This window comes from Zootoca vivipara, chromosome 6, assembly GCF_965207765.1.
Source record: "Zootoca vivipara chromosome 6, rZooViv2.hap1.1, whole genome shotgun sequence".
Taxonomy (NCBI): domain Eukaryota; kingdom Metazoa; phylum Chordata; class Lepidosauria; order Squamata; family Lacertidae; genus Zootoca; species Zootoca vivipara.
Window position 1 is genome coordinate 20,895,921 of NC_142589.1, and position 25,191 is coordinate 20,921,111.

Sequence of the window (25,191 nt, forward strand, 5' to 3'; positions counted from 1 at the left end):
CCACATAGCGAGTGCTATGCTTTGTCCCTATAACCCCACAACCCCCTAGTTCTCAATGACGACAACTGCCTGTCTCCCACATCCCTCTAGTCCTCAGCGAGGGCGACCTTCAGGTCCGCTTACTGAGGACTGCAAGTCGCATAGCGGGTTCTGTGCTCCGCGTTGCCTCTAGTCCTCATTGAGGAGGGGCTGCTTGTCGGAGCCCCCTAGGAGCGAGGGCGCCTAGAACCCCCCTCCAATCCTAGAACCCCCGCCCTCCAATCACCATCCTTCTAGACCTCAGTGAGGACGAGCTCCTCACCCGAGAGCCAAGAAGGCCGTTCCACGCGCGAGCTCTTCTCTCCTCGGGCGCCGCCGGCTGTTGAGTGGTCGCCTCGTGCGCCCCTCCCTCCCTCTCCCCCTCCCCTCCCGGCTTCTCCGCCGCCGCCGTCACTTCCGAGGCCGGAGACAAAACGGCGTCCGGAGGGGCCCGAGGGGCCCTGTGGGGCCTTTTGAGCTGAGCCGGGGGTCGGCTCTCGAGGAAGGAGGAAGAGGAGGAGGCCGCGGCCGCGGCGGCGGACAGCGCAGGTAAAGGCCGGCTGGGGGCGAGGGGAGGGTGAAGGCGGCAGCCACTTGCCCGCCGCTTCTTCCCTTCTCAGCTAAGGGGGCTCGGCGGGGTGGGGAAGGGGATTTCGCCCCAAGGGTTGGGTTTTTTGTGGACACACACACACCACACCCTCCACCTTCCGCCAGCCGCACCTTCTTCCCCCAAAGGAAGCGGGGTGGACATAGGATGGGGATGGCGTGGGATGCGGTGTAGGTTTGAGAGGTGTGGGTTTGGGGTGGCGGCGGCGGCGGCGGCGGGAGGTGAGGCGTCCCTTGATGGGGAGGGTGGGGTGCGGTGTGTTGTTGCAGGGGTTGCCCCACGGGGAGTAACACTGGGAGGGGAACACAAAAACGCACCGCTTCCGGGGAAACCTTCCCCACCCCACCCCAAAAGTAGAGGGGTGCAAGGGATTTGGGGTGGGGGTAGAGTAAGGATGAGGTGTTGATTCAGGGGCATTGTTTTTTTTTCATATTGCAGGGTTTTTGTGGTGGGACCCCCCAAGCCCCAAAAGGGATGGGGCTTTTTCTTCAACAGTGTAATGGTAGGTATGCATTGATGAGTTAGTGAAATAGGGCTAAAGTGTGTGTGTGTGTGTGTGTGTGGTATTTTATCTCAGTTGGGGAAGTAGGTCTGTAAGGGGGACCCCAGACCCCACCCCACACGTGGTGGTGTTGTGTATAAGTAGAGTTCCGTGTTCAGGTGCATGTGTCATGTTTTACATAGGAGATAAGCATGGGCTGGGAAAGGGGTCTTCTCCCTCCTTGCCTCCATGTTCGAATCCTGGGATGATGGAATACGTACATGAATGAGTGTGTTGGTGAATATTTTGCTCCCAGTTAGAGGGTGGGTGGGAGGACGCCTCCGGAAAGGATCCCCCCCTGCTAAAAGTGGAGGTGCGTAAATAGATTTTGTTCTAATGGGAAGGAGTGGGGCTCTGTCCCATGCTCACAACTTAGTTTGAGGTATGGAGTTCTGAAAAGGACCCCCCAACACACACACCCAAAGCTTGGTTGTACTGTAGAAGGTTACATAAAAGTGTGTGTGTCTAATTGCCCCTCTTTTCAGGTTCCATTTGAGTCCAAACCACCATTGCAAGTGGACAATGAAAGGAGCTTCACACAAGTAGCAATCATCAGTGATGAGTGATGCATAAATAGTGCTGCATGGCACACTCTTTAAGCTAGGAAACCCAACCGTTCATTGCTCACCATTTACTACAGAGCAAGCACATCCCAACAGCCCATTGCATTGCATGTGTGACTGCCAGGGTCCTACTCGTAAGTAGGCATTTTCCTGACAGTATCCAACCGGGAGTTGACCCAGTGAAATTCAAGGACCTAAATTACAAACACAGCAAAATGAACAAACCTTCTGAGAAGACAAGATTGCCTTCTCCATTCCGACTCATTGTGGTCCACCATGCATACCTCAGGAACATAGCATCCACATATAATAAATTAGTGAGGTTTTGTCAAACCATGCTGTTTAATATTAAAACCATCCTCCTCTTAAGTCGTTTCTTCCCTTTAAAACCCTTACAGTCTTTGGGTGTGGTTTCCCGCCCCTTGTGGACAAACCCTGTACCCTTCTCTAGACTCCGGGTTTTAAGACCTGTGTCGAGCCACTAACCACAGCGTAATCTGCAACAGCTGTGTTAGCAAACGCCTGAGCATACCTGGTGAACCTTTCACCCTTTGCAGCTCCTCCTGAGTTGTGCACCTGACACATCTCATCCACTGTATTAGTGGAACTCACCTGAGCACACCTGCTGTTTATAACAGCAATAGACTTACTATGTAAGTCTTCAGCAATGGGGTTGTTTGGGAAAACACATAGAATTCCTCCCCATTCTGCACTGCACTCAACATCCCTTGGTGAGTAAACCCAATTCGGTAGGAGGCTTTAGTACTCTGTACATGCCTCCATACCACAGGAAGAATTTATGCTTCCTGCCTCGTGGCATCCCAACCCACATGTCAGACCCTTGCATTGGCATCATGGCTTTTTCCGGATTTGTCACAGTTCCCATCAGAAACTCTGAATTCAGGGGAAAACCTTGCAAACCATGTTTGCGAGCATTTCGCTCTATGTGACTTTTGGAACCCACATGTCAGACCCTGTCACTGGCATCTTGACTTTGTCACTGTCAACATCACCATCTCCTTTACCAAGAAGTGCCTCTGTGAGATACCCTTATCTCCTCCTTTTTTGCATTGTTCTGACCACTGGTACACCTGACCATCCATTGTGGCAGACATCAGCAATCTGGGAGTCTTCATGCTTACAACCTGCATGAAAAAAATGGTTAGCAGACATAACATCACATGTCTCTTCAACCTTTCCACCATCCCCATGTTTACATCACAACATGGTAAAGAACAAGCCATTCACAATGTCGCTTCTGTTCTTCTGGATGGTGCGTTCTGTTTATGACCTGAAACAGAACAAGCCACGCTGTATCAGGTGGGCTTCACGACCTAGAATGAAAACACACGTTAAACAACAAAACACTTTTCAGTTCCACGGCCCCTGGTGCTCTCAGCAAAAGTCCCCTTGCTAAAACTCTGCTTCTCCACTGCTGGTCCTCTTGACACGTTGCAGCTCTGTCCAAAAGTCTTTGCCTCTGGACTCTGTCCAAACCTCACAGGACAAACGTTGCACTGCCTCGATCCTCAGCAGTGCCACCTGCTGGTTGCAGTGATGCTTGAGATGACGTCACAGTTGTCTCCTTCCGTTCTGAAAAAGTCTTCCTCTCAGAACAGGAAAAAGTTCCATCTTCAGCCAAAACACCTTCAAACACGACTGGAGCTTTTGGCTTCAGGAAGCATCGCCTCCCACTTCAAGTGGGCGTTGGAGAGATCAAAATCCAGCCCTCCGAACTCTTCGTCATCTCTGGATAGCCTCTCGCCATCTTGGAATGCCAGTGTGTCACAGCTCCAAATTTCAGCAGAACACACTCTCTGTGGCTATTGGCCTGTCTGTGGCACAGCAAACAAACTTCGGGAACAAAACACAGCTCCCACACATCCCCAAAACTCAGGGAACGAACTCAGAAGAATCTTGACTTCTTAGAGTCCAAGCCTGCTACTTTACACAGCGTTGGGGGGGGGGGCGGACGCCTCCTCCCCCTGGTAGCTTATAAATCAAGCAGCTGCAGTCTCTGGCAAGGTCCTGTTTCCATAACTCTGTGAAATGGACGTGTTCCTCCTCCCAGTTCCCTCCATGTGAACTTAGGGGAAAGGGATCCATTCCTGCTCAATCTCTTAGAGTTTATTCTGAGCCAGGAATGACTCAGAAGCAGTCATAAATTGAAGCTTCTCTATGCTAGCTTTATGGCAGCTGCACAAACACAGACTGGTCTGCCTAATTCCACTTTCGCTTTTAGGCACCCAGCGTAATTCACCGTGCGTCTCCTTCTGCAGCCGTTCCTCCATCTCTGACAAGTTGCTCACAGTGCTGATTCCAGGAGACTCCATCCGGGACAAAAACTAGCCCCCAGTCCTCTGCTGGCACTGAGGCTGTGGCCCCGATCCCTGGGCCCATGACCTATGTCAGGAAAAGGCCTACTTACGAGTAGGACCCTGGCAGAGACACATGCCCAGCTAGCATGTTCTCCCCCTCCTGGGTGATCATTTGGAAGCTTCATAAGCATTCTCCAGCTCAAATATCACAGTGACTGGTGCCAGACGACACCAGCACACTTTAGGGATCCGCAGAGGTTGTGCAGTAGTGTAACAGAACTCAGTAGCACAGCATCTTGGCTAATCTACTTTATTTACATACAAACACACACGGAGGTCTTCAACATGGCTCCCTCTCTCTCTAGCTTCACACAGCAAAGAGAAAACAAAGGAACAACAGTCCCACTTAGGAACACAGTAAGACAAACACCCTGTCTACATCACTTCCACCCTGTGGAATGAAAACACATACAGTACAGTCGTCATGACAGACAACAAACCTATGATTGCACACGGGGAATGAATCTCCCAACAGATACAACCCAACTAAGTTGGTCAACAGAATCTTGATTGCAGCTCAGTGGCAATATGTAGCCAGGAATCTCAAATCTCAGCTGCTTCTCATCTGTTTCATTTAGCAACTATAGACTCAGTGGGAGATGAAGCACCAACTCCTGACAGCAGAGACCGTGATGTTTCTGAATTTCCAACGGTGAGCGGAGTTACTGATGTTTCTGACGTTCCAACGGTGAGCAGAGACAGTGATGTTTCTGACGTTCCAACGGTGAGCAGAGACAGTGATGTTTCTGAATTTCCAACGGTGAGAGACAATGATGTTTCTGAATTTCCAACGGTGAGGAGAGACAGTGATGTTTCTGACTTTCCAACGGTGACCAGAGTCAGTGATGTTTCTGAATTTCCAACGGTAAGGAGAGACAGTGATGTTTCTGAATTTCCAACGGTGAGGAGAGACAGCGATGTTTCTGAATTTCCAACGGTGAGGAGAGACAGTGATGTTTCTGTATTTCCAATGGTGAGTATCATTCATAGGGGGATATAGTCTGTTTCATTACTGAAAGGTTATTGTTTGTATGTACAGTGGAACCTCTGTTTATGAACACGATCCATTCCACGGAGCTCTTCGTAAACAGAGGCATTAGTTCCCTGAAGGTATGCTACTGCGTGTGCGCGAAGCACCAATAGAGCAATTCTGCGCATGCGTGAGCTGCGCAGATCGTGTCTGCGCATCCGACGCCGCAGAACCCGGATTTAAACACTTCCGGGTCCGCGGCAGTCTTAAACGGAGGCATTCATAAACCAAAGTTGGTGTAAACCAAGGTTCCACTGTATGTATGTATGTTCACAACATAAAAATACGAAATGAGAACATAAATTACGTAATAAAACAAAAACAAACCAATAACCCCCTCCCACAAATTTTTATCATGATGGTCTCAGGCTGTCCATCCAACTCTAAAGGCCCTCATTTATTATGGCAGACCATGAAGACCAGACCAAAAAGTATCAAGGTTCATTTCACTGAGGAGTCCCGTGGCCTCATATTGACAAGCTGAAACCTGTGCAGAGGTGGGAAACCAAGGGGACCAAGGGCCTGGGAACCAAGCCTTACGAGGAACGGTTGAGGTTGTTGGGTGTGCTTAGCTTGAAGAATAGAAGACTGAGAGGGGACATGCATCTTCAAATATCTGAAGGGCTGTCACATGGAAGATGGAGCAAGCTCGTTTTCTGCCGCTGCTCCGAAGGGTAAGAGCTGAACCAACAGTTTCAAGTGACGAGAAAGTAGACTCCACCTAAGCATTAGGAAGAACTTTCTGGTGGTAAGAGCTGTTCAACAGTGGAACGGACTCCCTTGGAAATGCTGGACTCTCCTTCATTGGAGGCTTTTAAGCAGAGATTGGGTGGCCATTTCTCATGGATTCTCAACCTGTGATTCCTGCATTACAGTGGGGTTGGACACGTTGCCCCATTAGGTCCCTTCCAACTCTACAATTCTGATTCTAACACCTTTGTGTTAGAGCCCACTTCATCAGACAAAGTTAGGTTTGGCTCATGAATTATTTTTTGATGGGGATGGGGGGGGGTGGACTTCAGGGTTGGGGACTGAATGGGCCTTAATTCTTCCCCAGGCCACACCTTCTTCCCACACCCTGCTTGAGTGCTTTAGCCTATTTGAAATGTATGCTTTTGAATTGTGATAATGCCACCCATTTGCCTGGCAGCAGGTTTTATCCCCATAAGGGACAGCTGCATATTCCTGCTTGGCAGGAGGCTGGACTGGATGATCCACGGGGTCCCTTCCAGCTCTATGATGCTTTTATTCTATGAAACCAACTGCCATTCCTCTCACATCATCATTATTGTTTTTGATTAAATTTCTGGAATGCTCTTCATCGGAGGATCACGGGCAATTTAGAATACAAAAACACAAAAATATACAACATGGTAGCAAACAAAAACAATACCCCTCCCCAACACAGAGACAGTTTAAAAAGCCGTAGGTTGTTTAATTAGCCAAAGGCTTGGCAAAAGAGGAGTGTTTTCACCTGGTGCCCGAAGATATGTTATGAAGGTGCCAGACAAGCCTCCCTGGGGAGCGCATTCCACAAATAGGGAGCCACCGCAGAAAAGGCCCATTCTTGTGTTGCCACCCTCCAGACCTCTCGCGGAGGAGGCACACGAAGAAGGGCTTCATATGATGGCTGCAGGATCCGGGTCAGTTTAGGGCTTCCTCTTCACAACCCAATCACTACTAACCTTCATTTTCCCTGATCCCGGCTTGCTTTATTTATTTATTACATTTTTATACTACTTTTGTTTCCCAAGGATTTTAAGGTGATGCACATGGTGCCCCCCCCCATTTCAACCCTGTGAAACAAAATTTAAAAAAATCATTCCAGTAGCACCTTAGAGACCAACTAAGTTTGTCACTGGTATGAGCTTTCGTGTGCATGCACACTTCTTCAGATACACTGAAACAGAAGTCACCAGATCCCGATATATAGTGAGAGGGTGGGGAGGGGCCAGGACTGTATATTGCTGCATTTGGTCTTACATGAAGAATTTACGACTGTTTACAATTGGTCCCACAGGAAAAGCAAGGGGTGAGATGGTTAAAGATAGCTTTATCATGTATAATGAGATAAGAATCCAATGTCTTTGTTTAGACCAGGTTCCTCCGTGGCTCCAAGTTTAGTGATACAACAACAATAATCTTTATTACGGTCCATAGACCCATCAATTTGTTACAAAGCGATACCCGATAAGGACATCCTGCTTTCAGGTTTCAGGTTTGGTGATGAACTGCAGTTCAGCAACCTCTCTTTCCAGTCTATTTCTGAAATTCTTTAGTAATAAGACAGCTACTTTGAGATCTTGTATAGAATGTCCTGGGAGATTGAAGTGAACATATCTACATGCTTCTAGCTACCATACCAAACATACCAAATAATCCATTGTATATAGCCAGGCCCTACGTTACAACCACATCTGTTCCAACTCTACAGAGACTCTCACCTAAGAGATCTATAGCAAACCTTTTTAGAACTAAAATATCCGCCCGATGAAGTTAAACAACAGATCAACAGCCAGACTGATACCCAGAGAACTTGCTGCAAGACAGACCCAAAAAAGAAAATAACAGAACACCACTAGTAATCACATACAGCTTCCAAGTTAAAACAGTACAACGCATCAGAGATCTACAACCTCTCCTAGACAATGACAGTTCTCTTTCTCAAACTCCGGGAGGAAGACCTTTCATTGCCTACAGACAGCCACCCAATCTTATACAACTCCTCACCCACAATAATACAACCACCAGACTTAACATGGACACTGGTACCAGAGCCTGCAATAAACCCAGATGCCAACTTTGCTGCCACATACACTCGGACAACACCATTACTGGCCCCAACAACATCAAATATACCATCTCAGGACTATTGCTCATCTTCTAACATTGTGTATGCCATCAAATGCCAACAGTGCCCTTCAGCTCTCTATATCGGACAAACAGGCCAAACCCTACACCAAAGGATAAATGGACATAAATCTGACATCAGGAATCACAAGACAGAGAAACCAGTAGGAGAACACTTCAATCTCCCAGACCCAGGACATTTTATACAAGATCTCAAAGTAGCTGTCTTATTACAAAAGAATTTCAGAAATAGACTGGAAAGAGAGGTTGCTGAACTGCAGTTTATCACCAAACTTGGAGCCACTGAGGAAACTGGTCTAAACAAAGACATCGGATTTTTGATAAAGCTATCTTTAACCATCTCACCCCTTGCTTATCCTGTGGGACCAATCGTAAACAGATGTAAATTCTTCCTGTTAGACCACATGCAGCAATAAACAGTCCGGCCCCTCCCCACCCTCTCACTATATGTGGGCATCTGGTGACCTCTCTTTCAGTGTATCTGAAGAAGTCTGCATGCACACGAAAGCTCATACCAATGACAAAGTTAGTTGGTCTCTAAGGTGCTACTGGAAGGAATTTATTTTGTTTCGACTATACCAGACCAACACGGCTACCTACCTGTAACTAGAACAACCCTGTGAGGTAGGCTAGGCTAAGAGATGGTGAGTGGCCCAAGGTCACCCAGTAAGCTTCATGACTGAGTGGGGATTCAAACTCTGCTCTCCCAGGACCTAGTCCAACACCCTAACCATTACTCCATGCTGGCTCTCAATTCTCTATTAGGCTGTCATCCTATACATGCATACCTGGGAGCAAGTCCCATTGAAATCAGCAGAATTCCTTCTGCAAAGACTTCCATAGGATTATTTTGTTACTGTTTCAAAATAAACAAGTAAATACTGGTATTTGTAGCAGAGTTGTATCAAGGTGGATCAGCATTATGCATGTTTTAAGAAGAGAGACATAGAAATCAATTATGCTTGCCTTTGTTTTCCTCTCTTTAAAACACATATATCCCTAAAACTAACAAACATAGTTCCCGGTGACAACAGAAAGCTCTTCCTTGCGAAATCTGGTGACCTCAGAAAGTGCCCTCTCAATCAGTGATGATGATGCTGAAAACGCCACTGACACAAGATTAATAGAACCTGATGGTATGTGGTGTGCATGTTTCTAAAATGTTTCCTATGCAACGTAGGGTCATTTGCAATGGAAGATTTTCTAATGCCCTGGAGAGCTACCTAATTTAGTGCTTTATAAACAAAACCAAAAACTGTGAAACTCTCAAGCTTGCCTAAAATTGCATTTGCAAATGATATCTAGTCCTCCTCCTCCTCCTCCTCCTCCTCCTCCTCCTCTTCTGCTGGCTAATGCACTTAGGAAATGTATTGGGGAAAATCTGAAAAAAATAAAAATGTCCACCTCTTTCTCACACACATATATGTGAAAGATTATGATTCTTATTATTTATTCAATTAATAAGACATGCTGCTTGCAAATTTTAAAAGCAATAAAGCATTACCTAAAATCAGAAAAAGAACAGTGTGCTACAACAATAACTATTCAATACCAGCAAAACAAAAGGAAAATGTTGCAGAATAGTTTTTTATCTGGCTGGATGGATGACAGGCAAGGCTATCAACTCCAAACTGGATCCTTTCCTTAGAGACATCAACCATTACTGGTTACAACAAAAGCGAACAGGAAAGGTTTTCCCGATACTCGCTGTGGTGAAATACCGGTATGTCACTATACTCACTACAGAGAAGCTATACTCAAAACCCACATAGTTTTCTGCTCCTCAATGCATTAAACACTTGAGTGTCTTTTTCTTCCCAATGTAACGGGTCTTAATGAAAGGGCATTGCTTGTTCTAGCAAAACATACCATCCATAGGCAGCAAAAATCAGCACCAAAATCATGTAATTGTAAGTGTGCATGCACATGAAAGCTCATACCAATGACTAACTTAGTTGGTCTCTAAGGTGCTACTGGAAGGAATTTTTTAAATTTTGTTTCGGCTACGTCAGACCAACATGGCTACCTACCTGACCCAAAGGGTTTATCTAGCCCTGCAATGCATCATAGAGACAGAGATTCTGCGGGTGACAACCAGTTTGCATGGGGGTTCAGTTCCCCACCCCCATGCATATTGGTGGAGCGTGCCCTGCAGCATGGCGAATAGACAGGGATGGTGGGAGTTGTCGTATGTGGGTGTGATGGCCAGTACTCCCTATTCTCGATACAGACACTATCGTTTTGGCTTCTTTCTTTTAACAAATTACAAAGCGGTTTAAAATAAGTTTAAAAAATACATCCCTGCCAGTTTGCACGAAACAAGCTAGTTAGTCTCGCCAACCGTTGGAAGGGTGCTCCTCAGGCTGAGATTTCGGTTTCAAGCCAAAAGTGAATTAATAGTTACATAACAATGTATTGGGAGCATCCCAAATTAGCTATCTGGCCCAAAAGTGTACTGTCATCTCCTTGGCCCATGCCTGGTTCCAGTCCAAGCAGACGACTGAAGCCAAACATAATCCAAAGAACAGCACTGAGTGATTAGGTTCCTTTCTTAAATTACCTTAATCCTTCTTTGAACTTACAGGCATGCTAATGAGCCTCAGCCCTCTCATGTAATGAATCCGGCAACAGGCCCTATTTCCTGATGAAGTAGAAACCCTTTTCATGTTCACTGGAAGGCAGCCAGATTCTGATTATTCCAGAGAAATCATTGCTGGCTACTTAGCACCACTGTGACACCCCCATCCCTTGTGCGCTGCAGACTGCAGCACAGGAAGGAAGCCTCAGGAACATTAAAACACGAGCATAAAGGTTTGCCAATCTGCTTTGCACAAAGCTTATGCAGAGGTTCAATTACGTATATCGGTTATTCATTCTGATTTGTTTGATGGGAGATTATATCACAGTTGACATTCACCCTAACCAGCATGCACTTTTCAATGCATTTCCCATCACTTTCCTAACTGCAAAAATATCTGTTCCTTTTTTCTAAAGGGACTGTTATGATTGTATGATTCTAAGTGAATTCCACTGCAGGGGGCTGGACTAGATGACCCTTGGCAATCCCTTCCAACTCCACAGTTCTATGATTCCATAGTTGAACCATGTGCTGTGTGAGGATGTCCACAAATTCCAGCTGCTATGAGAGAGGGAAGAAGAAGAAGAGTTTGGATTTGATAACCCGCTTTATCACTCCCGAAGGAGTCTCAAAGCGGCTAACATTCTCCTTTCCCCTCCTCCCCACAACAAACACCCTGTGAGGTGGGTGGGGCTGAGAGACTTCAAAGAAGTGTGACTAGCCCAAGGTCACCCAGCAGCTGCATGTGGAGGAGTGGAGACGCGAACCCGGTTCCCCAGATTACAAGTCTACCGCTCTTAACCACTACACCACACTGGCTCTCTGGAGAGTAGGGTTGCCATATTTCAAACAGTGAAAATCCAGACAGCTTTTTTCTTTTTGGCCAAAAATGATGAGCTTTTATTTAGATTTGCCCAAAGTTGTTGTTTCAAAATTGCAAAAATGGCACTACTGTACCAATTTCCGCCTGGACACTGCTGCCGAATGCAGTATTCTGTACATGTCCAGGAAATTCCAGAAACCCTAGGAGAGGAACTTTTCTTTAATCACTATTAGTCATCCAATTATTTTTTTTATTCCTGTTTTAATTTATATGCTGCTTACAGTATATATTGTACCTGGCTCCAACGAAGCACCTTTGCAGCTCCTGCCAGCTTTAGATGTGAAAAGAGATTTCAGAAGGAAATGCTGTAGGGGGCAAACGGGTTCACACTGCCCTCTGCCCTTGATCCAGGCCCCCCACTCCCTGGTAGCTAAAAACAGACACCTGGCGATCTGACCATAGATCTCACCAGCCTAGTTTAGCTCGGAAGGCTCTCCTTCCCCACCTCTGCCACAAGCAAGCAGTATTAACAAATGTAGTGTGAAATGGTCGCATCACATTTCCAAATTATATGTTGTGCCCTGGTTTCACATTCCATCACAAGGTCTGATTTCAGAAGGCTGTGCAGCTCACGGTGACACTGTTTCAAAGTCAGCCCCCGAAAAGCTGACTGCTGCGTTTGTGATGGCGCGTGGAGTTGTCCTCCTGTGGGTTTTGTACAAAATTTCAGAGGTCTGGGTTTGTTTATCAGCTGGATACAGAACTTAATTCTCCGTGTGGCACATGCTTCCACCAGCCACATTCCTCAGGAATGATCTGACCTCGATAAGGTAACAACGCACCAACCAGGAAACGACAGATCATGTCCTGGGCACATACCTATAGAATGACATTTCCAACCTAGCGGTTTCGTTTTGCTTTTTGTAACTGAATTGTTCCCTCACTTCCCCTACAAAGTAAGAATAAAAATCTGAGAAACAACTCTACAGGGATCAATTTGCACTCTGAGGCTGAAATCAAGGTTGGGTTGTATGGAAGCTATTCGCCAAATACAAACTAGCTTCTGAGACCTGCCCCCAGGGTGAGTGCGAGACGAGAAAACCTTACAGTAAAACCCAAGGTGGAGAATAATCCATAGGTTGTCATTCTTGACAAAATGCAACACTGGAGAGGTTGAGTTGGTGACCCATATCCTCCTGTTTTGCTCCTATTACCAAGATTTCAACAGAATCTTCATCAAACCCCTCTCATCAAATCTGCCAGGATGATCAGACACATTTTATGCCTTTCTACTCTGCTCAGATCAACATGCATCTACCACTCTCAGGGTTGCCAAGCAAAATCCACCAGGAACTGACCCCAGGGATGTAGCAATTATCCTCTTTGGCGTTTGTGGCATGACTGTAACTTTCAAGGTGTCGCTGCTGATTTGATGTTGAATGAACTTGGCCTTTTGAATTCCCCTCCCTGCAGGTGACATGCAAACGGCTACACTGGTTGGTCTCATCTTTGGAGTCATTATTCCTGTCGCATTCGCCACAGGGATGACCATTTTGGTGGTGAAGAAAATGGGGAGGTAATTGTAAGTATCGCACAAAGCAGACACTGTGGCAGGGCTTTCCAAACTTTTCACAATGGTGACACATTTTTTAGACATGCATCATTTCATGACAGTAATTCAGTTTTACTAGCAAACCGGAGGTTAAATTAACCCCTTTCCAGCCCCTGGAAGAGCACAGGGAGCATTCGCATGAGAAGCCTACACACTGCAGCCGACACACTAATGTGTCACGATCCAGTTTCGAAAGCTCTGTACTATGGTGCACAGATGAGGAGAGACTCAATTCACTTAGACTTCAAACATAAACCTACCTAATTCACACTTCCCAGAGCCCACATTGTACAATGACATTTTGCCTAAGGCAAACATAGAAACTATATTCTCGCAGAATAACTGTTCTCTCCATCCTTGCTTTTCTTCTTCTTTTTAACAGTCCCTGAAACTCACTGAAGAGAGAAAGAGGAAATACATCAGAAGATTTCTTCCTTTTCTGAGTGAGTCTCCTCCCATGCTAACCATGGATGGTGATCTCGGGCAAATAGCAATTTGAGGACTTATAAGCCCACGGACGAGATCTCACGCAATTTCCTGGAGCAAGCTTTTAAAAATACAAATATGCCTTATAAATTGAGTATTTTTTCACCTAAAATAGATACAAGAGGGGTGAGGTGAGGTGGGGAAGATTTTGTAGGGAAGGTTTTGAAAAGAACAATGCACAAAGCTGTCTCCTAACATATATATGTATGTTGCTAGTAGGAATTCCTGAAAGAAGGTTTCTGCACTTTGTTTCCTATAGGGCTGGCAAAATGGTAGGGTTGCCATATTTCAAAAAGTAAGAATCAAGACACCTCAAAAGTTGTTGAGCTTTTTAAATAAAAAACCCCAAATTGGAAGAACTGTCAGCCCTAGAAATGGTGACCTGAGGGCCCTTCAGATGTGTTTGGACTCCAAATCCCACCAGACCTAGAAAACATGGCCAATGATGATGGGAGTTGTAGTCTAGCAATGTCTGGTGGGCCAGAGGCTTGCCAACCCTGCTATAGGGTTGACTTGGGGATGAAACCCTAAACCCCAGGAGTAAACCCCATTAAATTAATTGGGTCATACTTCTGAGCAGTGATTTATCTGTTTGCTGTTTTTGTTTTGTTTCTCAAGAGACAAATCTCTTTTAAAGTCATTTTTTAATAATAATAATTTATTATTATTATTCTGCTCTCTTTGGGGAGGGAGAGTAAATAGGGTTGTGATAGATTCTGCACTGGGAAATTTTGAATTTTTGAAACTCGGATTTTACAAACTGCACTAGGAGATTCTGAATCAGAATAAATTGTGCCAGAAAATGTTTGTTTTATCCTGCTTTCGAATTTAAAGTCTCCCCAACTGCCTTCAAATTAATTGAAGGGGTCTGGATTGGCTTCCATGACTGCCTTCTTCCAGTGCTTGATTAAGGGCCATGTGGACACTTCCCCTGCAGAAGGCACCAAGCTGAGGGGGTGCAAATTGAGAAGATCCACAATTGAGAAGATCCATTTGGGGGCACAAAACTTTGGCCATGCACAGGGCGCACCATATTACAAAATACTGCTGAAGTCTGCACCTGCCCTTTCTGACCCAGGTGGATTTATTTTATTTTTACTGAATTAAACTTATTTACCACTTGATTGTAGTAAGACCTCTAATCAGTTTCAAGAAATATTAGAAATAAAAAACAGATTAAAACAATTAAGAATATTTAAAATTAACAGCAAAAGACTTTAAAACACAACAAAAAAACTGATGTGGAAATGTGGAGAACTAAATTGAAGACTGGAAAAATGAGAAATCAAAACTGACAGATTTCCCCATCCCAGACAATTTCAGGCTTTGAGCAGGAGTAGAAGGGAGGGCAGAGCAAAGCCGAGAAATCAAGAAATTATATGGGGGAAGTCTCTTTCAATTCTTGATGAGTGGCTCTTTGCAAAGTCGTTGCCTTGCATCATGGGTGGGATGAGTTGATCTTCTGGGTGCCATCCAGCTCTGACATTTGCTACAGCCTGCCAACCTAGCAGTTCGATCCTGCCAACCTAGCAGTTCGAAAGCACGTCAAAATGCAAGTAGATAAATAGGAACCGCTACAGTGGGAAGGTAAACGGCGTTTCCATGTGCTGCTCTGGTTTGCCAGAAGCGGCTTTGTCATGCTGGCCACATGACCTGGAAGCTATACGCCGGCTCCCTCGGCCAATAATGCGAGATGAGCGCGCAACCCCAGAGTCGGTCACGACTGGACCTAATGGTCAGGGGTCCCTTTACCTTTACCTTTTACCATATGTCAAGTTCATGGCTTGCTTCCTCTTCCTCTCCTGAGCAACTTCAAGAGAGGAAGGGGAAGTGGGGGTAGTAGCTTCTGTGGACTTTCAACAACAGAGGGCAAGTGCCCGCTATCCCATTTGTCATGGGCTAAGCCAGACATGACACAAAATTAGCCACAGAGCTGGCAAGTTTGCATCAACGGAATATTTTATTTTCCAATAAATTTGCAAAGAGCAATCGCAGAGACCTGACTCACAGTGGGAGAGAAAAGGTTAAATCCTTGCTACACACACAAGCACACAAAAGGGTCCCAATTGGGACCCAACGCACACACACAAACCCACCTATTTACTTTTAAGTGCAAGATTCAGCGGAAGGTAATGTTTCCCAGCTACATTCCTTTCAGAAAAGCCTTCCAGGGGCTGAATGCAATGGATGCAACTCTTACCTTTGCTCAGTAGCCTACAGTTCCAGCCACACAACTCCAACTGTCTGAATATTTAGGATCCGTTTGCCCAGGGAGAATCCTGAAGAAAAGGAGGGGAAATAATGGCATTTAAGGAGAGCCGTTCTGAATTGGGACAAAAGTCCATGTAGTCCAACATGGTGCTGTTACAGTGGCCAACCAGATGCCCCAGAGAAGGGGTGTCCAATGTGTGGCCCAAGGGCCCCGTGTGGCCCTTGATGCCTTTTTTGACCCCCACAGTGCTCTTGCTGCTTTCCCAAAGCTGGGCAAGCAAGGCACCATCAACCCAAGGTAGCAGGTTCAGGGATGTTGGGAATTGTAGTCTAACATCATATGGACGGCTTGCCCTGACGGTTCATCCACTCGTCGGGATACAATGGTGTGACATGTCTCAACTTCTTGTTTGGACATTATAAGAACATGATGAGTCCTTCTGGATCAGGCCCATCTAATCCAGCATCCTGCTTTTGCAGTGGCCAACCAGATGCCTCAGTGGGAAGCCTGAAAGCCAACCCCCCCCCCCCAATTGAATAAAAATGCTGTAAAATGGCTACATACAAATTCAAGAAAACAGAGAATACAACACAAATCAATACATAGGGTAACAACAGCAGTTCCAAAGCAGCCCAAAAAGCCAGCCACAATGTGTTGATTAAAATCTGAGAAAATAAAACAGGATTTTTTAACCATCTGCCCATATTGGTTTTCCCTGCTTTTCATGCGTAAGGGAAGAAGAAAGTAAAGCTCTCCAACCAGCCTCACAAACCTGTCTGTGGGAGAACCTATATATGGATTGCAAGCAGAACTTGAATGCAACAGCTCTCTACCCACCTGTGACTTACCAGCAACTGATATTCAGAGGTGTACTGCCTCCGACAGTGAAGGGAGGACATAGCCACCGCTAACACAGTTGGAGTTGTCCCTGAAGAGGGGAGGTATCTATTCCTCCAGAATTCCTGCTTATTGGCAACAATAATTTGGGCCTCAGGACTACTGCAGAGCAGGAGATCTGTGAAGATGCCAAATCCAGGATGTTGAAATGGTCTTCTTGAGGAGCAGAGGAAGATGAAGCCACTAGGCTGAAAAAAAGTTATCATTACAGCAAACCAGTGATGGGGAACTTGTGGTTCTCCAGATGTTGGCCTCCAAAGCGCATCAGCCCCAAGCACCAGGGCCAAATGGTCAGGGGTGATGATGGGAGATCCATCATCAAAGTGAGGAGAGCTACAGGATCCCTAAGCCTGAAACCCACACCAGTGTCACAACGGCCAAGAGAGGCCAGCTGGATGCTGTCGGATGCGGGCCAGAAGAGAGCAGCAGTGCAGGGCAGTGAAAGGTCAAGTGGCATAAGCAGCCGCCAATTATCCAAAGGGATGGAGGCAGGCAGGGTGTAATCGAAGGCAAGCAGGAGGCAAGTTCCCAAAGTAGCAGCTGACATTCAAGAAGGTCAAGTAGAGGAGGCCAAGGAGGGGCAAGGAGCAAGCACTCAGTTGCTCAGCCAGGCAATGTCCCTTCCAGCGAGACAAGAAGTTAGCATAAGAGGTGCCTGCTGGATCAAGCCAAAAGCCCACCGAGTCCTGCACTCTGTTCTAGCAGTGGCCAGTCAGATGCCCGTGGGAAGCCAGTGAGCAGGACCTGAGAGCAACAGAACTACTTGTAAGCATAAATAGTAAAATCAGCATGAGAACAGTGCATGTGCACATGGTATTCAATGGTCTGATAGACTGGACTACTGCAATGCACTCTACATTGGGCTGCCCTTGGAAGGTAAGAACCCAATGGAACAGGTCAAAGGCCTATCTGTTCTTGGAGTACTACAGCTACCATCTGTTAGGGCGCCAACAGGTTGGCGTGCTGAAGACAGAAGTTGCATGCCGATGGAGCTCAGGTCCAATGGGCAGGGTCAGGAACCAGCTGAGGTTGGGTATCAGTACCAGGGTCAGGAGAAGTCGAAGACACGGGCAGTCCAAGTCAGGAACAGCCGAGGTCAGGTATCAGTACAGGGGTAAGGAGAAGCCGAAGTCAGGAACATTCCAATTCAGGAACCAGCTGTGGTCAGGTATCAGTACCAAGGTCAGGAGAAGCCGAAGCCAGGTACACGGGAAACAGGAACAGGACGAGCAAGGCAACCACGCGCTACAGCACAGCCGATGCACGTGCTGGTGAAGGGAGCAGCCACCCAGCCTTAAGTAGCCGGCTCATCACTACGCCTCTTACGAGCTGCAGCTGCCTCCAATTGTTCGACTCCTTCCTCCTCCTGTTCTGGTCTACCCTCTTCCTTATCTGATTCTTCCTTTTCCAAGGAGTGCCACCTCCAGTCTTCTCCAGGTATGAATTCCTCCCTATCCCAAGATTCCCCTGTGGGGGGCTTGCCACCACTCCTCCTCGTCCGGCTCAAACCTTACACCATCCCTGACCATTGGCCATGCAGGCTGGGTGGTGACGGGTGTTAAGAACATAAAAACATGAGCCTGTTGGATCAGGTTAAAGAGCACCAAGAGCCTTCTGGAGGTTTCCTCACTGCGATAAGTGAAGTTACAGGGAACCAAGCAAAGGGCCTTCTCAGTAGTCGCACCCATCCTCTGGAATGCCCTCCCATCAGATGTCTAGGAAAGAACTATTTGACTTTTAGAAGACATCTGAAGGCAGCCCGGTTTAGGGAAGTTTTGAATGTTTGATTTTTTATCATGTTTTTAGTATTCTGTTGGGAGCCACCCAGAGTGGCTGGGGCAACCCAGTCAGATGAGTGGCATAGAAATAAGATTTACTATTATTAAATTTTTATAAAGGCACATTAAGTCCATCATCCTGCTCTCACAGTGGCCAACCAGAGGCCTGTGGGAATCCTAAGCAATCTTAAGTTGGTGGCCATCTCTGTCTTGTGTTGTGGTAAGGAGTTTTGATTCAACAATATCCAGAGAGAATCAGGTTGCACAAGGTTGTCCCTGAAGCACATGGAACTAACCTGGTTAAGTCACTAAACATATGCTGGTGAAACAAACTGGTGATGTCGGAAGCAACAGAACCTTCCAATTTAGACGCCAGAACCCTGCGGAATACCATATACCAAAGCATCCCCATATTTGATTTCAGGAAGCCATTTCCTCCAATGCGAGATTTATCTGTAACTTGGTGTGTCTGCAGTTTGCGTTCCTCTGCAGTGGAGAAAGGGCTTGGGGGCAGGCGGCAGGCTCAAGCAATCTGCTCCGGAAGCAACCCTTTTGCAATGCACCTGTTCTTTTGCACCTGCGGCTTGGGTTTCGCAGCTTGGCTGCAGGGCAAGATAGGGGTGCAGGGATAAGATGTGCCACTTGCTAACATGCGAAACCCAAAAATAAGTGCAGATGGATTAGACAGCTGTCAATGGAATCATTTCAACAGAAGGGGAGCAAGGACTGCACCAGAGCTCAGCAACTCCGATCCTGTTCTGAATTAGGGTTCCAAGGACTGAAAAGCCTCCTTGCCTCTTTTGGAATAGTGACATCATCCCCTTTCTCAACCAATGGGGAAGAGTCATGCTTTCCAAGCAGCAGAGGCAATGAATATTAGCATCATGCTTCTCTGAACTTTGCATTATGATTCAGGAAACACTAGAATGGAAAACCTTTAGCTGTCTAGGCAGCTACCCTCATGTGGTGAGCTAGCAGAACTGCAACTTCGAACATTAAACGGGGAAATACAGCTTTCTCAGATTCTGGACTGCTGTTCCCTCTACAGACTGACATTTGGGCTTTCCAGGACATGAAAGGCTATCAGAGGCTTCCTGTTTCACTTACCTGAAGAGGAGAGGTCTTTTTGCCTTCGGTGCAGTCACTGCTACTTACTTAAAGCTCAGCGCTGGCATAAAGTACAAAGGAGGCTGCGGAAGAGACTTATCACAATTTCCCTCCCCGTCATTGGACTTTTGGTGCTGTCAGCCTCCTCTGGAGAAAAGATGTGGGAGCCAGCTGCATAACATCTGCCCCTCTCCAAACTGTATTTAAGCCAGGCTCCTTGGAGTGCAGCAAGACCAGTATCAGAAACTTTATTGTCGGTTAACTCTGTTTTTGCTTTGAATTTACCGTATGTACTGTACTTATATTTGTATTTCCAATGCACTGAGTTTTGATGTTTTGAATGTTTGCTGTAAGCCACCTGGGGCACAGCTTAGTGTGGAAGTAAACTCAATCAACAAAACTCAATTATTTGCAATCTGGGGAAATGGCCATGGAAGGGTGAGAGCATGGAGCTGGTGTCTATGTGAATGCACCTATGAGCATGTACATAAGGCTGAGTTTGCACCAGACCAAACTTTTGAAGATCTCAGGCTGAAAAGGTTCACAGTGTGTATGTGCACACTCTAGCAGAATGTTTCCGAAGGCACCACCAGGAAAGGCAAATAAACAATGCTAATGGGTAACAGTGAGATGGAATTGAAATTAACAGATGTAAGTTAAGGAAGGGGCAGGCTGTAGCTTGGTGGCAGAGATATCTGCTTTGTATCCAGAAGGTACCTGCTTCGATCCACAGCATATCCGAGTAGGACTAGAACAGACCCTTGTCTAAAACTCTAAGCGTAGGGGCAGCGTAGACAATATTGAGCTAGATGGGCCAATGAGTCATGCCCATTAATTTCAGTAGGTTTACTTGAAGTAAGACTAACGTTGGATACAACTCAGTACTTTGACCAGGTGTCAGAAAGCAGGGGTAGCTGAAAGAATTGCAAATATGGAAACACAAAACAGCTTCTTCTCTCTTCTCCCTGAAGGGCTTCATGCTTCACTCAGATTAGGAAAACAGGACTGTTTCCTGTTATCTTTCAGCACGTTCCTCTAGCAGCACTGGGCCATTTGAAATGCTTGGCATGTTCTTCACATTCCAACCAACAAAGCATTCTTCTGCAATGTCGGAAAGAGGGAAGGCTGCAGTCGCATCAGGTTCCACCCATGGGATGGAGGTGTCGGCGATCGCGGCGAGAGAATTTCTCCAGTTCCGTTCCTGTATCACTCCTTTTGTTTGCTCCCCATCTGAGGTCCCGCTCTTCCTGGATTCCAGCTGGACTAGAGCAGTTTCTAAAATGGATTCTCAAATTCAAGCATGCACCCTTTCCTGCAGTTTTATTGTTCCCTTTCATCTGCATCTGTCTTGAGTCCAGAGCAGACACCCTGGAGGGACTGGTTGGGAGTTGCAAGTGCTCAGGTCCAGCCCTCCAATTCTAGTTCGCTTGCCCAGTCCGCTCCTACTGGTATATAATGGGGTACAAGGGGACATGTCACTTGCCGGATCAATGTCTTAGCTTGCGTAGCCATGCACAGCACCATAGGTGCCTTTGAACCTTATTTTACCTATTCACCGTACTGATTTGAGCATTAAAGATTTTGGAATAAAATGAGTTTGAATTCCTTATCCTCCAGCGAGAGCTAAGACAGCAGCATTGCAACCTTCCTGATTTTTCTGTGTACATGTGCACATCAGAAAACACATGAGAACTGATAAAACACTGTAGACAAATCTTGCTGCGATCATATGATGTCTGCAACAACATTATTTGTGTGTGTGTGTGTGTTACCGGGCCACAAATAGGGTCCTGTGTGTTGGCTGAAAAACTTGGTACAATACGTGTGAAGCTTCGCCACAATGTTGCTTAATCAATATGAAAAAAGACAGGTGGGAGTCCCAAATTTGAACAAATAAATAAAATAAATATTAACAATATAATCCTAGGCACTCCAAGAAGTGGGGAGTCGGGATGTTTGTAACTACTGTTTTTCAGGGTGGCAGGCAGAGAGCAGCTAATAACAATGGATGACTTATTCCAGGAGCGAGGACATGAGGGCAACTCTGGGCAAATGTCTGGGGGCCACATGACAGTGGTGGGCAGGGCCAGATGCAAAAATGGGTAGAGCAATGTACAGTATTTTTCTGTGTATAAGCCTAGGTCCCCCCCCCCAAAAAAGATAATGTCAAAAATCAGGGGGCCTCTTATACACAGATACATCCCCCCATTTTCTTAAATCTGAGTCCCCGAAAAAAAATGTGGTAACTTTGCTCAGTAGGCTAGTTTTCACACACACTCATCCTGCTCCCTGTCTGCCCTCCATCCAGACAAGCAAGAGGCATGATCAAAGTTCATGGACACATTCCAGCCAGGCAAAAGCACTCAAGGAGGGTGCAAAGTGGAGCCAGTGAAGGGTTGAGTCTTCAGGGCCAGAGAGACTCCTAGCTAGCATATTTGCAAAGCTAAGAAGGGTCTGGTCTGGTTTCAAATTGAGTAGAGGGTCGATTGTTGAGATTCCTGCATTGCAGGGGGTTGGATCAGATGAGCCTTGGGATCCCTTCCAACTCTACGATTCTATGATTCCTGGAGGGCTGCATTCGGTTCCTGTGGCTGAGGTTCCCCTACCGTTGTCATATTTGGAAAACTCACTGCTCCAAGTGAGCAACAGGAATTCCTTGGCAGGGCCTCACTATCTCTATCTACACCCCATCCACTGTATTAACTGATGACGAATGAGAAGATTTTCTTTATACAGCAGGATGCTTTATAAATGGCTTTCTAGCACCAGCTAGTGGCAACATTATGTGAAGACCAGTAAAATAATATTAATGGAGCAGCAGCAGCATCCTGGCTCCCACTCAATGAAGAACTCAAACTCAGGTTGCAGTTTCTACCCAACAAAAACAAAACAGAGGAACCAAAATTAGAACCATTTAAAACATTTTAGCCAGTTGCCCCAACCCAAGAGTGCACGCATGAGAAAGTAATGTGGGGGATTTCTAGATTTGAGTAACGAATGACCTGAAGAATGACTTATTCCGAAGGTTTAGTAGTTTTTATCTCCTTTCCTAGTTTGAACCCACTGGTTTGGGTCCTGCCCTCTGGAGCAGCAGAAAACAAGCTTGCTCTGTCTTCCATGTGGCAGCCCTTTGGAAATTTGATTTTGGCTCTCATATCACCTTCTCAGTCTTCTCCCTGTGATGTGATCCGCACCGCAAAGCCCTTGGGTGCAGGGTCAGTTTGGTGCCACTGCCAGTGTAGGAATGGCTGCAGTCCATTGCCTAGCGCAGCAGCAGTTAACCCGTGGCTCTGCATATGTTCCTGGACTCCAGACCCCATCATCCCTGATGACTGGCCACGCTGGCTGGCGCTAACGGGAGCTTTTCCTTTTTCAAAGTTACATTGCTAGCCTGCCTTTCTTCCGAAGAGCTTAAAGTGCTGTACATGGTTCTTTCCCCTCCCCATTTATCCTCACAACAGCCCTGTGAGGTAGGTTAAGTTGAGAGGGAGTGGCTGGCCAAAAGTCATCCAGCAAGCTTCATGGATGAGTGGAGGATTTGAACCCTGGCCTCCCAGTGTAACCAGTATTGTAAGCACCACAGCAACAACCTGCTGCGGACTTCCCCCGTCCTCAGTGAGGGTGAGCTTCTTCCCCAGTCACTAGAACCCCACCTAGCCTTGAGGATGGGCTTCTTGCTCCCCACATCCCTGCCAATTTGTCAATAAGAGGGAGATCTGCCTATCCACTCACTCAGGGACAGATTTAGGTTTGATGAGGCCCTAAGCTAAAGGTAATGGGGTCATTTATATGTCCAGCTGTCCTTTGTCAACAACAAATTATCACTGTTTTTTGTGTTGATATATGCCATATGGTGGGACCCAGGTGGCGTTGTGGGTTAAACCACAGAGTCTAGGGCTTGCTGATCAGAAGGTCGGCGGTTTGAATCCCTGTGACAGGGTGAGCTCCCGTTGCTCGGTCCCAGCTCCTGCCCACCTAGCAGTTTGAAAGCACATCAAAGTGCAAGTAGATAAATAGGGACCGCTCCGGCGGGAAGGTAAACGGCGTTTCTGTGTGCTGCTCTGGATTGCCAGAAGCAGCTTTGTCATGCTGGCCACATGACCCGGAAGCTCCCTCGGCCTATAGAGCGAGATGAGCGCCGCAACCCCAGAGTCGGACACGACTGGACCTGATGGTCAGGGGCCCCTTTACCTTTTATGCCATATTGTAATTTATGGACCTAATAGGTATGTAAAGCCATTTCCACATAGCAAATATGTACTTAATAAAAGTAATTGTTGAACTGAAATACAATTAAGAAGAAGTATGTTAGCAGATAAATTTTGGAAGGGCCCCCAAGAGAGTGGGGCCCTAAGCTATAGGTACCATAGGTATAGGTATCTGAAGAAGTATGCATGCACACGAAAGCTCATACCAAAATAAAAAAACTTGGTTGGTCTCTAAGGTGCTGCTAGAAGGATTTTTTTTAATTTTGTTTCGACTACGTCCGACCAACAAGGCTCCCTACCTGTAACTAAGCTATAGCTTGTTTAGCTTATACAGTACGTAAATCCGGCATTGGGTGACTCACTGAAGACTACAAGCCCCGCATAGAGCGGATGCTGCTGTGTTTTGTCCCTATAACCCCACAAGCCCCCTAGTCCTCCATGACAGCGAGCTTCCTGTCTCCCACACCCCTCTTGCCTTTTTGCCCGCTCACTGAGGGCCGCGGGTTGCATGAGCTACAACAGGGCCACTAGTCCTCATTGAGGACGGGCTGCTTGTCGGAGCCCCCTCGGAGCGAGGGCGCCTGAGCCCCACACATCGCTCTAGCCGACAGGTTGCCTGCTGCGCTCCCACCCTAGAACCCCCCCTTCCAATCACCATCCTTCTAGAACTCAGTGAGGACGAGCTTCTCACCCGAGAGCCAAGAAGGCCGTTCCACGCGCGAGCTCTTCTCTCCTCGGGCGCCGCCGGCTGTTGAGTGGTCGCCTCGCGCGCCCCTCCCTCCCTCTCCCCCTCCCCTCCCGGCTTCTCCGCCGCCGCCGTCACTTCCGAGGCCGGAGACAAAATGGCGTCCGGAGGGGGCCGAGGGGCCCTGTGGGGCCTTTTGAGCTGAGCCGGGGGGTCGGCTCTCGAGGAAGGAGGAAGAGGAGGAGGCCGCGGCGGCGGACAGCGCAGGTAAAGGCTGGCTGGGGGCGAGGGGAGGGTGAAGGCGGCAGCCCCTTGCCCGCCGCTTCTTCCCTTCTCAGCGAAGGGGGCTCGGCGGGGTGGGGAAGGGGATTTCGCCCCAAGGGTTGGTTTTTTTGTGGAGGGGATGACACACACCCTCACACCCTCCACCTTCCACCTTCCGCCAGCCGCACCTTCTTCCCCCAAAGGAAGCGGGGGGGACATAGGATGGGGTGGGATGCGGTGTAGGGGTGAGAGGTGTGAATTGGTGTGTTATCCTAATTGGGAGAGGCACCTCCGTACATGACCCAAAGTGGACTGGGGAAGGGAGGCGTGGGTTTGGGGGGCGGCGGCGGGAGGTGAGGCGTCCATTGATGGGGTGGGGTGGGGGTGTGTCGTTGCAGGGGTTGCCCCATGGGGAGTGACACGGAGGGGAACACACAAACGCATCGCTTCCGGGGAAACCTCCCCCACCTCACCCCGCTTTAGCAAAAGTGGAGAAATGCAAGCCATTTGGGGTGGGGGTAGAGTAAGGATGA

General features: G+C 47.2%; 3 protein-coding genes and 1 long non-coding RNA gene across 15 annotated transcripts in view; 3 read left to right on the top strand and 1 right to left on the bottom strand.

Moving 5' to 3' along the window:
* PDPN (podoplanin) overlaps nucleotides 1–14,310 on the top strand; it is a 44,448-nt gene extending 30,138 nt beyond the window's left edge. The window contains exon 6 of the transcript XR_015950468.1: nucleotides 13,743–14,310. The gene's annotated coding sequence lies outside the window, so the exon portion shown is untranslated. The remainder of the gene's footprint in view (nucleotides 1–13,742) is intronic.
* The window catches only part of LOC148685271 (uncharacterized), a 54,221-nt gene extending 29,697 nt beyond the window's left edge, over nucleotides 1–24,524 (bottom strand). Inside the window, exons 1-4 of one of the 3 annotated variants that reach the window (XR_015950471.1) lie at nucleotides 24,401–24,524; nucleotides 16,568–22,372; nucleotides 15,708–15,786; nucleotides 302–9,389 (exon numbers count right to left, since the gene is read on the bottom strand). This is a non-coding gene — a long non-coding RNA (uncharacterized LOC148685271). Of the gene's footprint in view, nucleotides 1–301; nucleotides 9,390–15,707; nucleotides 22,373–24,400 lie in introns of all 3 variants that reach the window. The other 2 variants (XR_015950469.1, XR_015950470.1) reach the window with 2 other exon arrangements.
* LOC148685272 (uncharacterized) lies at nucleotides 425–20,725 on the top strand. Of its 7 annotated transcripts, none has more exons than XR_015950465.1 (7): nucleotides 425–567; nucleotides 1,064–1,127; nucleotides 4,686–5,080; nucleotides 9,027–9,144; nucleotides 12,883–12,991; nucleotides 13,404–13,464; nucleotides 20,473–20,725. XR_015950465.1 is itself a non-coding variant. In XM_088671736.1 (6 exons), exons 2-5 carry the CDS (start codon nucleotides 1,100–1,102, stop codon nucleotides 12,987–12,989), a joined length of 648 nt encoding a protein of 215 aa, XP_088527862.1. In that variant the 5' UTR covers nucleotides 425–567; nucleotides 1,064–1,099; the 3' UTR covers nucleotides 12,990–12,991; nucleotides 20,473–20,725. The 7 variants fall into 7 exon arrangements, 4 of the variants coding, with proteins under 4 accessions (XP_088527862.1, XP_088527861.1, XP_088527863.1 ...); XR_015950466.1 differs by having other exon boundaries at nucleotides 20,528–20,725; XR_015950467.1 differs by lacking the exon at nucleotides 20,473–20,725 and adding an exon at nucleotides 14,408–14,629.
* PRDM2 (PR/SET domain 2) overlaps nucleotides 24,125–25,191 on the top strand; it is a 50,027-nt gene continuing 48,960 nt past the window's right edge. For 2 of the 4 annotated variants that reach the window (XM_035117914.3, XM_088671733.1), the window contains exon 1: nucleotides 24,125–24,661. The gene's annotated coding sequence lies outside the window, so the exon portion shown is untranslated. The remainder of the gene's footprint in view (nucleotides 24,662–25,191) is intronic. The other 2 variants (XM_035117916.3, XM_088671734.1) reach the window with 2 other exon arrangements.